General features: G+C 37.5%; 1 protein-coding gene across 1 annotated transcript in view; it reads left to right on the top strand.

The window, feature by feature from the left end:
* Positions 1 to 16,138, top strand: part of LOC140245326 (alsin-like) — a 61,973-nt gene that overhangs the window by 9,391 nt on the left and 36,444 nt on the right. The window contains exons 2-4 of the mRNA XM_072324905.1: positions 3,027 to 3,970; positions 7,869 to 8,445; positions 14,738 to 14,906. Coding sequence (XP_072181006.1) covers positions 3,027 to 3,970; positions 7,869 to 8,445; positions 14,738 to 14,906 — 1,690 coding nt within the window. The remainder of the gene's footprint in view (positions 1 to 3,026; positions 3,971 to 7,868; positions 8,446 to 14,737; positions 14,907 to 16,138) is intronic.

Raw genomic sequence — 16,138 nt, 5'->3', positions numbered from 1 at the left:
TGTATCTACAGTATATGTATGCTATCATACATACATGTACAAATGTATATTGTACGCTAGCAGAGTGATTATTGTTCACTTAGCCCTGAAGATCAATCATTTAGCCGTAAACCCTTCTACAATCGTACATTTACATTCATATTCTGAAAAAGAACAGACACTGTAATACTTGTTTTACACAATACAAGTAAATTTTAATAGCAATGAGAAGATTATATTTTTCCTAGACTGGGCCAGATGCAGATTCTTCAGGCACATGTGTGGGTACATGTATGTTTGTGTATTATTGTGTACGTTTCTGTCTGTCTGTCTGTCTGTCTGCCTGTCTGTCTGTGTGTATGTCTACAAGTGTATGTCTCCAGATAACCTGATATAAACATTTTGTGAATCATGTATCAAAAGTAGTGTAAAATCAAAGCATGACATTTTCAGAGCTTGTAATCATCAACCTGTTCACAAATACAAACTGAGCTTCAAGGATTACTGAGAAACCTGTAGTCACGCAACATAATCTCAGCGTCAGTGTCCGAACAAGAAATATGGTGGAGCTCCCAATCTGTTCAGAGAGGATGCGAGACTCGTTATGTTTTCGTCATAACTCATCTAGGCTAGATGTCGACACCCCGCTCTCACAGTACAATAGCCTGGTAGCTCTCTCTAAAGGCGTGTCTCACACATCTGGCTTCAATGCCATTCACACATTGCCCCCAACACACACTGTGTGTGGGGTATTTTCTGCAAGGATCATACTGTATGCAGTTGTTGCACACAAGTGTACACTGCATGTGAGACACCTTGTTGGTGTCTGTCTCACATGTATTGTACCACAGAATTGAAGTTGGTTTTTTGTTAGCTATAATCATGTGTAGGTGTATTTTTTTTTCAATGTGTGTTGTAAGGTGTGCAAGTGTTTTGACGTACACGTAGAACTAGTGTAATTATTCATGTCAGGCATTTTAGCCAGACCATACAAAATGCATCTTGCAACATCTTGTCTGCTTCCCACATGTACAAGCATGTCTCATGGGTCATATCATTATGATAATGATACAATGGTACTGTCCACTAAGCTAATGTAACAGTGTTCAATGTTTGAACATTGTCTGTTTTTAGGCTTCATGACAGTCACCTCAGCTGTCACTTCTGACTTGTTTGATTATGGAGGAAATTTCATAGAGTTTCATGTAAAAGACTAGGTGTATCTGAATAGCTTAGACAACTCTACCCTGTACAATGTATGTTCAGTTTTCTGGACTCTGTTTACATACAAAACTTTATTTTGTATTTAATGTAGCAATATGAGAAATAAGTTGTCTAACCATGATTCATAATGTATGGCCTTTTAAGGTGATTCCAGAAATTACTTTCTTTGTTTCTGTGATTCCTGCAATTTTTTTCCAAATTTCTTGTGACAATCCTATTCAGTGTCATCAATTTAAATGATACAGTCCAAAAATGATTCCTTTTGATACTAGATGACATACAGATGTATCCTATATAATATGTGTTAGTAATAAGCAACACAAAGATGTCAAGGGACTTATACTGTATCATGCTAAATAAACCCTTCAAGGAAGTCCACCTCAAGATCCAGAGCAGATTGAAGTTGTGAAGGGTCCTGTACTGTACTGTAAAAGTGGAAATTTTGAGGATTGAAATTTACACACATTTTACATGACATGAAACTAGAGCAAAAATAAAAGTGAAGGAACATTTTTTGCTTGAATTATGTGATATTGTATATCTCTTTGATTCTGCAGAATTATTAAACCCAAACAAAATTAATTTTACTCGACTACAAACATGATGTAGCACAAAAAAAATTTCTGTAATGCAAGCAGCCACTTTTGCACTACAGTGTACAACTGTATATCATGATAATCACACTGATGAACTGTGTATTAAAACACAGTTTAATTTGCTAGATGTTGTCACCTCCCTCCCACCCCCCCCCCCTGAGCGAGAGAGAGAGAGAGAGAGAGAGAGAGAGAGAGAAGGCATCATTTCATCAGCCAGTATAAAGCTAAAATACACAAAGAGTGTGCAGGAGAAGTAGTAATGTGCATTTGATTTCAAGATGTAGAAAAGTGAAATCAGCATCGCTTGCAAAATTGAAATTTCTGGACTTCAATTGTACCTTCTTGTTTTATAATTCAAAACTTGACAGTCACAATTCATGCCATTTTGTCAAGTACAAGGCCAAGTCACTTTGTATCATAATCAAGAATCTCTACTTTCTTCAATGAGTGAAAAAAAAAAAGTGTGCTGTGAAACGTACAGAACCTGAGTTTACTTCCCTTTCTCTCAGTCATGATTAATAAGGTCTTAATAGAATATTGCCCTCGGTGAACTCATAAAAAGTGTGGTTGGAAACCATTTTTGAGTCACTATGATAAAAAGCCCACAAAGCCATCAGCCATAATTGCAGCCTTCAAGGCACAGTTACATTCTATGTCGTCATGCGATGTCATCACGTTGGCACACCCCTACAATCCCATTTGTCAAGTTAAGTGCTCGTGTTGAGATGAGCAATACGGCATGATGACTGCCCACAGTACCCTCTGTCTGCTTCACTCTCTTTCCAACAGCATTGAATTCACTGATCAACCATTCTGCAGGGTGCATGAACTCAAGTTTGTGAAGGATGGTCCTTCGTAGGCTCGTAGCCCTAATTCATTGCTACCACAGGATAGCAAGTAAAATATTGAATTATTCATTTACACATTGTTTCAGCCAAACTAAATTACAAGTGAACAATAATGCTGAAGTGCATTTCAGACTTCTTTTGTGTTGAAGGCTGACCTACAGTTAGGTCTTCAAGAGGATGGTGTACATGTGCAGATCTGCAGTATTGTGCATGATCATGAATTCCATGCCTTTTTAATAATTGCACCGAGTGCATTGTAGATTGTTCAGGGTACAGTTCATATCAAAGATTGAGCAGAATATCTCTTCGATTCTTTAAAGTTCCAATGTACACTGTAATCAAGCCTCCTCAACATGTATCACTTTGTTTGATTTTACAGAATGAGTGACGAGAATGGGAAGCAAGAAAAGGAGCTGCATGGCCTGCCGTACATGTGGAAAGGCTTCCTTAGCAACACCATTCCCATTTGCCATGATGTGTTCAAGACCAAAAATGTTATCAAAATATCACTGGGCAGCAAACACTGTGCCTTCCTCACAGACCAAAGGTCTGTTTACACATTTGGCAGTGGAGAATATGGACAACTTGGACACAAGAAATTCACAGATGTGACAAAGCAACCTATCCTGGTGCAAGAACTTAAGAGTGAAAATGTTGCAGATGTTGTGTGCGGAAACAACCATACAGCAGTCGTGTGTGAGGATGGGATAGTCTTTTGCTGGGGAGACTCCACCAACGGCCAGTGTGGGAATGGCTCTTCTGACAAGGTGAACGTGCCAACACAAGTCCACATCAGTGATGCTGACTGTGACCCAGTGATCACACAAGTGGCTTGCGGGGAGTCCCACACTCTAGCCCTGTCAGCTCAGGGAGAGGTCTGGGCATGGGGCACAGGGCCACAGCTTGGACTAGCTACAGGAACTACACCAGTACTGTCACCAAAGAAGGTGGATGCCCTCATGGGACGTAAGGTGCTTCAGGTTGCTTGTGGTGGCACGATGAGTCTTGTCCTCATCCAAAGACTGAGATCAATGCGGTCACCAGGCAATAAGTCCAATGAACCTGAAGAGGAAGGGTCCGGGTCCAGTCTGGCATGCCATGAGACAGTGTACACCATGCATGACGAGGGGGATACAGTCATTATCTCAGACACCAGCATGCTCCATCCCGATTCTGCTGACACCACATCTAGGAGTATCTCACCCGACAGCATTGATGTTGCTGCCATCCAAGCTCAGCAGGCAGAGTGGACGGCTGCTGCGGAAATTGCAGAAAAGAAGCGCCTCGAGAGAGGGTCAACATCATCACAAGGTAGTAGTGAAGGTATGCATGATCTACTAACCTACTAACCTTTCCCCTTAATACACCCTACCAACAGTTCCCAGAAATGTAAGAGTTTGTAGTGCAGTGAATAGCTTTTCCGTCTGAGGTTAAAATTGTTCATAATGATGGTGAAATATTTAAGAAAAAGGAGTGTGTTTTTGATAGTAAAGCTCTACAGGGGATAATACCAAGACCATTTCACCAGCCATATTGCTGCCCAGTGTGTGCACAGTTTGGCCATGTTCTAGGCAGACATCAAATTGAAAAATGCTTTCATATTGGGATTGTTAAGTGCAGCAAGGCTTGTGATTTGTTTTACTAATTTAATGCTTGGTTTTATAGAATGGGCTTTGTTGTCTTGTTGCATAAGCATGATACATGTACATGTACAATTGTATGTTGTGACCACATTGCAATCATATGACTGATTGTTTTGGTAGCCTATTAGAAAAATTATGTAAATGTTCAGAACCGCACTTACTGAAGATAACCTACTGTGTAGTATGCAAATTTGATACTTTGTGGAATGGAACTTCACTATCCCAACACAGTCAATGCATGGATTCAGCTACAGTCTTTGTTATACATTTCATTACAACTGTAAATGTTTTGGTTATTTAAAGGGGCATTCAAGATGATTTTTGTAATTTCACATCATGTAGTACATAAATTGACAGCTCCATGTATAGATTTATGGAATTTATTGTGGTCCTAGAGCAGAGAAACCAATACTCTGATAAATCTTAAACAAATTACACTGAACAATGTTGATGACATTGGAGCCTCACTTATTTCATAAATGTAGCAGTTAAAGTATTTCCATTGCAATACCGCTTGCTTAACCCGTTGAGGACGAGTCCCGACTATACTCGGGCAGGTGTCTATGGGAAATGCGTGTTACAGCAAAATCTGTCCATCCTCAACGGGTTAACAAGTTCACCTGTGTAGAATCTATGCATGCCTTACTCTTTTGTTCTGCTTCCCTTAGCCCCAACTTATGGATTGTTATGGTGAGGCTGCCCTGTCATCATCCTTGTTCCATTTTTATATAAATTTTGAAAACATTCTTACTCCTTATCCCAATCACTATAAATTCTGAAACTCTGTACTCGGTAGGCCTATAAGTAATTTATTTTTTTTTTTTAAAGAAAGAAAGAAATGCTCATCAAATAGACATACAGTGTATTTGGGTATTGCAAGGTGGCTTTCAGGAATTGCAGCCTCAAATAATGCCACACAATTGACCTGCAGTAACATTGAGGGAGCTCATATTGTAGATCACCAACGACCACCTGTATGGCTTAGATTGCGAGCACTTGACACATTTGTACCTGGGCAAAACCTGACCTAACCATGAACTGTGGTATAACAAAAATCTAACAGTGTATCTATATGAATGGTTTCAGTTTGATCAGATCAGTATGCCAGTGATAGAACTATACATACTATGCGTATGCATACATTTGTATAATCAATGGCTATTTCATAAAACATATCCATCCATCTGAGAACATGTTATTCTGTTTAATATCATTTTTTTTTAAGACCATAGTATAATGGACAAATTGTGGGAGTTACGGTGTACCATACTTTTGATAGGATACATGACTGTACATCATATTCAGATGTCTTTCCAGCAATGCAAGAACAACTACAGGCAACAATCAAAATCAACATTTTCATGCCTCTACCCCGCCCAAAGAATGTCTGAACAATTATATTTTCAGGTTGTCTGTCTGTCATTTTCATCCATCCCATATCACATTATCATAATTTCAGAAAAAAACACTGATAAGAGTAGGTTTTTGTGGTACACTGTACATTTTGTACCTGGCTGAGATATTTTGCAGCTGCAGAATAATCTTCTCCAGGGGCTGTCAAAGTGCAAAATCTGTCTGGTATTTTGTTGGCAAGCCAAATTTATGGTGGTCACAATACAAGAAAGTATACACTGTAATAGTGTAAACATGTGTGTGACTTTGTCACTGTATCTCAATTTCATTCTGGGATGTGGTAAAATGATAAATGGATCAGTTCATACAACTCATTGAAATGTCTCAGAATGAAGTGTAATGAGCATCAATCCTGTGACAATATAATCTTATAATCTTCTTTTTCCCATGTTTTTATGCACACCTTTTGAATAGTTTTAAGTTTTGTTTTGTTTTTTTAATCTCAGTCAGAACTTAGAAAAAGTAAAACAGATCAATTCAGATGATTTGAAATGGTTTGCAAGACAGTTTCTCTTTTATTCTATGAGACTGACCCTACATGTATGCATGTCTGGTAATATGCATGGGATCTCTGTCCTATTTCTTACCTGCTTGCATGCTCTATAGCATCATGACAGATTTATTTCATTTGTTTTGTTCTTTGAGAACGCTGTGAGGTCATGAATGAACACAAGCTTATCTATGACTGAGATCTTTGGTCATGGATAGAGTATTCGGAGTCGGTCATTCATAGCAATGAAATCGGTTGTGAGATAAGGGTTCTCACATCTTTTTTTATTTTTATTTCTCTTTTGCATCCTGTAAGTTGAGTGTCTAAATAAATTGATGTCATGATACCTATCAGACTGTTTTTTTTTTTTTTTTTTTTTTGCCATTAAATATATACAGTACAATACTTAGTATATACAGTACAATACTTTAATAGTGTGAGCATCGGTGACACCACATTTCCTTGGTCACACAACATTTGCTTGTGCGACAATTGCTCCAGTCATATTTTCTCCAAGGACTTAGGTTAGGGTTAGGGTTGTGATAGGGTTTTAGGTTTCCAGTAGTTTGATGTGAAGATTAACGATTAGGGGTAGGGTTATGTTTATGAGTAGAATTCATGTTTGGCTTAGCATGCAGATACATGTATTTTATGGACGCAATCATCGCAGGAGCAAATGTCATGGAACTGAGTGCACCAGAGTATTTCCTTCTCCTGCTGCTCTTTTCTTTGACATTCTCTCTCTCTCCCTTTCTCTTTGTTGCTGTCATCCCTGCTCTCTTGCTCTTAGTCTTTGGAATTAAATATTGGCATGTTCACATAGATTTCACTTGAGAGACATGCATCATAATAGAGACCCTTTCAGACTCTCATATCCTTCCCTGAGGAAGCATGTATTATGACATATAATTTGATAATGAATGGATCTTGCATGTTCTTTTTTTAAACTTTGTGCAGTCAAGTACAGTACAGTGCATCCAGCATGTCAGTGCAATGCAACTTTAGTTTACACTATTGTCATGCACTGTAGCCTTCATACCCAGTCTCCTACAGTGTATTACAAACACAAAGACTCTGTGGGGTAGCAAATGAAGATGGATGGAATACAATTTGTTTCTAAGTTGTATGTTTATCAAAACAGTGAGTGTACAGATCATGTGACTTCTTGAAATCAAAGCACATACAGTGTAGAATGTAATGTTGATGTACATGTAAGAATGTACAGTGTAAGGTGTGTAATTTGTTCCATGCATTCTGAGATTTGGTATGAAATATTTTTGATGGAAAACACTGCTGAATACAAAATCTTGTAATTTATCATCTTTTTTACTTCAGGGGCAATGATATTTTGAAATTTAATTGCCAAATATAGTAAGAATCATATCAAAAAGAGAACAGAGTCAGTCTCACTGTCCAGAAATATACTGTACTAACACATTTTGCTATCTTTCTAGTATTCAGAAACATAATTACATAAGATAACAAATTTAGCTGTCATATATATAGTGATTAATTTGGTGTCAAAACTAGTTACTTTAATAGTATTCCTTGCTTCCAAAACAAATGTGTTCAGTAAATGATATTATGGTCAAATTTTGTGGCAGGAAGGGGATTTCCATAGTATTTTATGATAGATTTTCTTTTATTCATTGATTTCATTTGTTGGTTTACTAAGGCACCTACACTTTAGATGATTCTGGCAACCACCTGAGAAAAATCAAGGAGGAACCAGCGGCATTCACAGAACAGAATGGTAGCCATGACAACAGCACTTCCATGGATGGTATGCCAAATGGCAAGCAGGAGAATGGCAGGCTAGCTGGAGTAGAAGAGGATGATGTCTTTACCCCTCTCAAGGGGACCAAGGAGTATCTCACTGAGCAACTGAAGCCACTCAACCTGCGAGGGAGCCCCAGCCACGCAAATGCTACACAAAGACCAGGACCCAGTGCTCGGATCTTGGCCTCTCTTCCTCAGTCGGTAGCAATCCGACTCGAGAAAATCATGATGCCTCGAACCAGTCTCACAGAAACCATCTCAAGAGCCAGCAGCAACAATTCTATCTGCGAGACAGAATTGATCAGCCGAGAAAATGCCCCTATGTTGGATTCCAGCTGCAACATTGCAGACAGGAAGTTACGGACTTCGTCACCTCTCATTGGGGGCTTGGATGACCTTGTCTATCAGACGGAGGTATGGAGTTTTGGGAAAGGCACCATGGGACAGCTAGGCCAAGGAGACACCCTTGACAGGTAAGAGGTTTCATTGCTGTCTGACTTCCTGCAGTACACTTACAATTTGTAGTCATTTCATGGACATTGTCAGCCATCATTTCCAGAGGATTTCTGACAATTGAGGCTTCCCCAAAGGAACATTTCCAAATTGCAACTCAACAAATTTATCCATCAAAAAAAAATATATATATAAATATAAAACACTCACGTAAATTTGATGTGGTTCCTTATTATACACTCAGGTGAATGTGAAGTCTAACATCTGTGTGTTTCCAGATGTTTACTTGCCTTTTCTAGTCAAAGTATTGTTTTTTAAACTTATACAGAGGGCAAGTTCATGTTGATTTACATGTGGATTGAGTGATTGCAGCAACATCAGTGAAAGTTTGAAGAAAATCACAATCCATTCAAAAGTTATGAAGGTTGTACTATAATTCTATTACAGTAAACCTTCTCACTATGTTCTGCTAATATTGCTGCATTCTCTCAATGTATATTGACCTGTTGAGGAGTCCTGAGTATACTCAGGCAGGTGTCCATTGAAAATGTGTGTTGTAGCAAAATCATCCTGTCCTGAATGGGTTAAGGTGAACTTGTCCTTAGAAGGCATGCACCTGCTCTGCTTGAGGTAACACTTGACAGTTTGTTAAGAGCATTATGTAATCAGAAATAGAAACTTTGGTCAAACCATCAGAAGTCGGTATAAAGCTATGCACTCAAATCAAAGCTAGGGAAATAAATGGGAATAAATGGTAAAAGAACAAGGGTTCAACAGAGTGAAAGGACAGATAACATCTGGCAGTAGACTGGCAAAACAGTAACAGAGTGCACTAAATGATAATGCACACAGAAGAGTGAGTGAAAGGGGGAGGGGGAAGGGTGCATACAGTACATCCATAACCCTTGACCTTTGGCTTTGAGGAACAGGGTAGTCCTTTCTGGTGATACTACACGTAACATGCTACAAGTGCCATGTGATTAGCCATACATTACAGTGTGCTATTGGGGTTTATCATCAGCAGCTTCTTCAGCTTAGCTTCCTCCTATCTCTTCCTTGCTCCAAAACACAGGGAGGTCACTCTCAGACAAATGCGATACCTACCCGCATTCAAACACCTCAGAGAAATGGACCCCAAATGGCGTATTACATCAAATTTGCACCCCTGAATGGTGTCACACCTTTAAAAAACATTTATCCTAAATGGTATCACCAGGAACATCACACATATCCTAAATGGCGTATTTCATTATTGTACCAAGTAAAGGGACATTTTGAATATACAATGTAAATGCTTTCTACACTACTGAAAAATAGTAAAATAACACTTTCCTGAAATATGTAATGTAGTTATACAATGAGAAATTCAGTGAAACAGATGTCAGATTTCATTGCAAATAATCAACAACACTGCAAATAACAGTGAAATAAAATACTTATTTTTGAAAAAGGACGATAGAAAAGAATAATTCCAGGTACTATATAGGGAAATCGTCAGTGACATGACAGGCCTTTTTGGCACCTTTTGGACACGAGTGTGTAGCAAATCAGATGGAGAGAGACCCATTTGTGGCTCAAAATCAGCCCTTTCTGACTCACATGAATTATGTAAAATATTCAACGTACAGTAGAACTTGTACAATCAAGGCCATCATTTCTTAAACTCTACAGCTTCTGAATCTAGAAGAACCAGTTGAAATTCATAATCCAGAGCTGTGCATCCAATGACACATGACATGATATTTTTTTTTTCTACATGGCTGAGCTGTTTTCATGTTTGAGTATCATCAGGTATCGATGGGAATTAAGATCATGGTGTCCACTATCTTTAGCGTTTATTTGATAGATACACCATGTAATATATTTTTTGACAATACCTTTTGTTGTGTCTGGGAGTGATATTGACCTCTCTACATGAGAAATCAGCATCCAAGTTCAAAACATACAGTACATGTAGTGAACATCTGGAAGGAAATGGGTTAATCTGTTTCCTTTTTCTACAGCACACCAATTTATGCTCAAGGCATGGCATGCCACGGGCTATCTCATTTGATTCAGGTTGTTATGTCTGGTGATGTGGCTGAGTGGCAAAAAGGCAGATGTGTTTTAATCAAGATCTCAGCCAAGCATGGAACCACTCCCTAGCAGTGCCTCTAGTCTAGACAAAATAGACCCCACAGCTAGTATTCATGCATCGAAAGGCAGGGCAGTGTCAGTGAAAGCATAGGGAATTCCCCTAGGGCCTTCTGTAGGATCATTCTGTTTATGTACAAGCATTGCTTGTATAACACATACATCATGTATTTGGGATACACAGCTACAGTCGAAGCTGCAGCCTGTCTTTGCAAGCCCTCTATATGATAGCCTGAAGTCTGGTAGTGGTATTCAGCAGGGAAAACATTAAATTGAGATTGCACTGCCAAGGCAACCACTTGAGATGCTGGAATGCTTGATCTTTGTTCATTAGTATCCCCCAATCACTCTAGATGACTGAGTCAATGCTATCATTTTATGTTTGGTATTTCAATGCCGGTTCATGTACCTTGAATTTATAACATCACCGTGCAATCCAGGTGCACCTCGACCATTAAACACAGGGAGAGAGAGAGAGAGAGAACCAAAATATTTGAGGAAAACAAATTATATTGATCCTACAGGTCTGTATATCTACTGGAGCTTCCGACAAAACAAGATTGGTAATTTGTATCATACTTTGTATGTAATTTTATGCTTCGTTTTGGCAACCAAGTATTGAATTTAAAAAAAAATACTGAAGACTGCATGATGAATACATTTTTGGTTCACTGTACTTTTATTGTTCATTATTGAATTGTCATTATCCTAATGTTCACTGTTCACTGCATCCACTGTAATCTTCTTCTTTTTTTTTTTCTTTTTTCTTTTTTGAAATAAGGATACAGTACACTTGTACGTATCTTTATGGCATCATCATTTAATACGATGATTACAAAATAATATAAATTTTATACACAGTCATGTGTTAAGACTACATATGTACATGCTGGGCTCGTCCCTGTCTTGCTTGCTAGTGGTGATTCTCTTATGCCATAGATAGATGCTGTCCTGAACTGTGACCTGAACATCTATAATACAGTGTGCTTAAAAGAGCCTGTACCTGTACATCAGAAGTGCTGTCATTTACATTGTAGGTGGTATTATACAGTCGTGGCAAATCATCACTTTTATACCACTATACAGTGGTGGAATTAATTTCATGAAGTACATTTGTACTTGTACATATGTGACGTTGGATTTTCAGTTTAACATGTAATTGAAATTGATTATTCAAAATAAATTTGAATTTATCAGCCAAATTGGACCTCATGTTAAACTACACAATACCTTCTGTTTTCTTTCTTTCTTTTTCTTCTAAAAAAAAAAGAAAAAAAGAGAGAGAAGGGATTGCAGAGCAATACCAAGAAGCAGACACATTTGATTCAAAGATCTTATACACCAAAAACAAAGTAACAGTAACATAAGCTTGTGATGTCTGCTACCTGTCTTTAACAAGCTTGTGGTCAATCTCCATAATCTTTACAACTGGAATATGAGGTATGGACGTTCAGTCGTATGCATCAATTTGATGAATGAAATAGTGTGTGCTCGCTGTATTGCAGATAAGTAGCCAGATGGCCAAATTTATTCTGTGATGACTCACAATGAGGACACGTGTACAAGACCACGCATACTGAGGTAGTAACCTGGAAGTACAATGATGCGTGCAATGAGATGCTTGGTGATGTGGCCATAGGTGTAGTTTGGCGGTGCTGCGAACAGAATCCCTGCATCACATCTCAAGTCATGGCTGGTCATGAGACTGAAGGCTCAATACTTGAAAATAATAATGGCACTTTGAGAATCTGTTTATATATGCATTGCACATGATCCATGTCATCTATTCTCCATCCAGGAGCAGTAGAAAAGCAGTAATGATTTGTCCAAGTGATGGTCAAATGGCAATGTCAAAAGATTTCTGTCCAGGAGGTGTGATACTGTATGTCTAGCAATACTAAAGAGTTAGAATAATCCTCATTATCAAAAAGTGAGTATTACAAGGGTATTCATTCTCCAAAATTAGGTTGACAGCAAGTCATGTAGTTTATCATTGATCCTTTTCAATTTGATGCCCTTCATTGTAGCAAATGCCTGTATTAGGGACAGATTATTTGCTCCTTTAACTCTGTGGTACAGAGACCAATAGAGAACATGGAACAGCATTGTCACCATTCATTGTATTATGCAGACTCTCCTTCATTGCTTGAATATTTATAGATTGCTGACTTAATTCAACACTTTTTCTGTCCCTCCCCTTGTCATCTTGAAATTTGTTGGTATGAAAGAGGCAGGACATGTGATGTCATCATTATATCAATGAGTAAAATGTACAATAGTATATAGAAGAATTTAAAATGAATATACTATAACAAATTGGTGCTGTTGTTTTGTTCCAGTGTTCCACGTCTTACAAGCTTGGCTTTTTTAGTGGAACACTGTTTTCCATCATTGTGATTATTTACTATTTTTGTTGCCATGGCAAAGTGCATTGTTTCTTTTTTACGACATCATTCGTGTATATATTTTATATTGTATTTTTTAAAAAAATCCTTTATCAGACGAGTGTAAGAGAAATGAAAAAAAAATTGTATCACTTTGGATCATGTCAACTTTTTCTTTTCTTTTCTTTTTGATGATGGAAATAAATAAACTATTGAATTGAATTGAATGTCAAACATTGGAGTCAAAGGGGGCCTGAGCTTTGGATCCTAGCAGAATCTTTGTCAGAGGCAATGACAAACAAGTAGGGAAAGCAATCACATAAGGACTACACACAACATGCCCAGTCAAGGGAGGGCTAGGGGCACAGAAGAAAGAAAACAAAGAGGAATGAATTTTGGAGAATGAATACCATTGTCAGGCTCACTTTATTGATTTCAAAACAATGAATACTTGAATGGACTTTATGCTTAAATCAGGGTAGATGTCCCCCCCCCCCCCAAAAAAAAAAAAAAAAAAAACACAAACACAAACACAAACACAAACACAAACAAACAAACAAAAACAAAAACATTTTTGTTTTGTTTTTTTAAATGGTAAACTAATTGAGTATCTCTCTTTGGCTGGTACTACATTTGTGTAGTTACCATATCTAGCGCTGTAGAGGTATATTGCAAATCATTTTCTGCATTGTTTCATTCGATATATACAAAACTAATGCATTACAACCATGAATTTTCATGAATTATGTAGCATTTCATTTCAAATAACCTACATTATATACAATAGGCATTTAAGAAACAACTGTTAAACATTGTATATATATGCCAATGAGTTTGTACATGTCTACAATGTACCAGTACTGTACCTATTATCAGTATAGCAGACATTCTTACCAGAAGAATTCAGGAAAGGGTCTTGAAACTTGTATTCAGTGTAATTTATTATATGTGATGGTGCATACATTGTATGGTTGAAATACACTGTATTTTGGTACTTCAGCAATTTAAGTGTAAAAAGTGAAAGGAAATTAATAAATAGATAATAAATTACAAAATATATGTAACTTTGGAGAGCAGGCAGGGAAAGGGGCTACAGAGTGTACATGGACATCTTTTGTCAAAGGGAGGAAACCCTCTTCGGCAGCCTTCTCAATTTCATCAAATTTTCATTCTATAGTGCATTCAGAGACAGGGTACGGTGTGTAGCCTCTGTCAATATTGTCTCAGGAGGTGTCATGGCTTGAGCAGTGGTGTTGAACACTGACAAATATAAAATTAATGAGTACTGTACATTCGGTATGTTATACACTGTACATGTAATTTTCATATCTTGTATGTAACGTATAACATGCTAACTTACACTAACAGAAAGAAGCTAAGAAATGTTAATGCCCTAAATATTGCAGCACATTCATATGAATTCAAGGCTGTTTTTTGATCAATACCTCATTATATGCAAATGATAGTTTCCCCATGCAAAGGCATCAAAGATTATCGGTATGTCACGCATCACATCAAAATAGGATGGAGAAGATGACCAAGATATAGCATGTTATTGTTAGTTTGGAATTCTTAATGTCAGTTGAATTGATTACTATTATAATTATGCAATTATGTCTTCTTCCACTCTTTGGTTTAGTAATAGCTTTAAATATGGGTTTGATATATAGGGTGTATTCATTGCAGATCTATGTGCTTTAACCTATGTACAGCTGTAGATCAGAATTTTCCCTAAAGCTTTCAAATGTAAAGACTATATTGATGTCTCATTTCTTGTGATTTTCATATCTTACAGGCATCAGCCCTGTCCCATCAAACAGCTGAGCAGTAAGAACATCATCCGCTTGGTTGCAGGGGCCTCTCACTGTGTGGCCATAGCCAGCAATGGTCAAGTGTACACATGGGGCTGCAACTCAGATGGTCAGCTTGGGCATACTGGACAACTTGTGCCAAAGAAAATTAGAGTAAGACCTGGGCTCTGTTGCTAGAAACTTGACTATTTCTTATACTCAACTTGAGATAGAATATGAGTATTGTCCACAAGTTACTTGTTTGTATTTGATTTTTGATCACTATTCAAAAATGTTATTGATCATTGTGAATGAGCCTAATTCTGAAATTAGCCAAAATAATTCCCAATAAACTGCTGTATTATCTGTACATCGCAGCAGATGACAACAGCAAGCATTGAAATGTATATTGTACAAATGTATTGATATTTAATGTTAAAACCTGCCAGCCTTATCAAGTGTATGAGTAAAGTTTTTTTTTTTTTTTACAGAACTCTGACTGTGTGCTCAAGGGAGGTCTCTCATTGTTATAGGCTGTATCAATACATTTTCCAACTGCTGCAGAATATACATTGCTAGTATTGTATGTATGTATTAGTATAAGAAGCTAATGGCCGTATCAGGTATGCATCCTGTAAATTGCTATAACCTAGATTTGAAAGGCAATCTTCTGAAAAGAATCAGCTCATACATTGTAGTACAAATTTACAGTGTTGCCCTTGCAGTGTTTCTTAAACCGAAACTTTCAGTGAGATCTGACATACCTATCGCATTGCCATCAGCAAGGAAGTGGGGGATGTCGCTATTTGTGTTAGTATCCAAGGGCATTGTCATGGTAACACTTTCATAAGAGGAGAACTAAGGTGCATGGTTTGCTGTATAGTGAGTCTAAGTAAATTGAAAGTGAGTCAGTTAAAACAAATATGCATTGCAACATCTTGCCATCTGAGGCAAATGATCTACAACTGTATGTACCCTGTGCATGCAAGAACAGATTAATACAAGAATTATCTCAAAAGAGTAAAGCTGTCCCATGTTCAAGCTGAATTGAAAACTTTTTATTCCTTCATATTTAGTATACATATAATCATAAGAATTATTTGAAAGTAGAAATCTAGGAGAAAATTCAGGAAAATTTTCCATGTTTTCCCAAAACAGTAATTTCATGAGGTCATGATGTTGACACCAGTGACTGTACTTGGAATAGTTTGCATGTTGATGAACAACAAAATGTGTGTTTCTAGATGATGATGTACATTTAACTGTGTACAACTCCCTCTGCATTGTAAAGTCTTAACTTTATGATGTCTTGTCTAAATTCACTTAGATTTATATGTTCAGTTTATATGAGCTTGCCTTTTTCTGCAAGTCAATTCTAATAAACATGCAGTAATATCTCCCATAAA

This window comes from Diadema setosum, chromosome 22 (genome assembly GCF_964275005.1).
Source record: "Diadema setosum chromosome 22, eeDiaSeto1, whole genome shotgun sequence".
Taxonomy (NCBI): Eukaryota; Metazoa; Echinodermata; class Echinoidea; order Diadematoida; family Diadematidae; genus Diadema; species Diadema setosum.
This window is presented reverse-complemented; position numbering and strand designations above follow the sequence as displayed.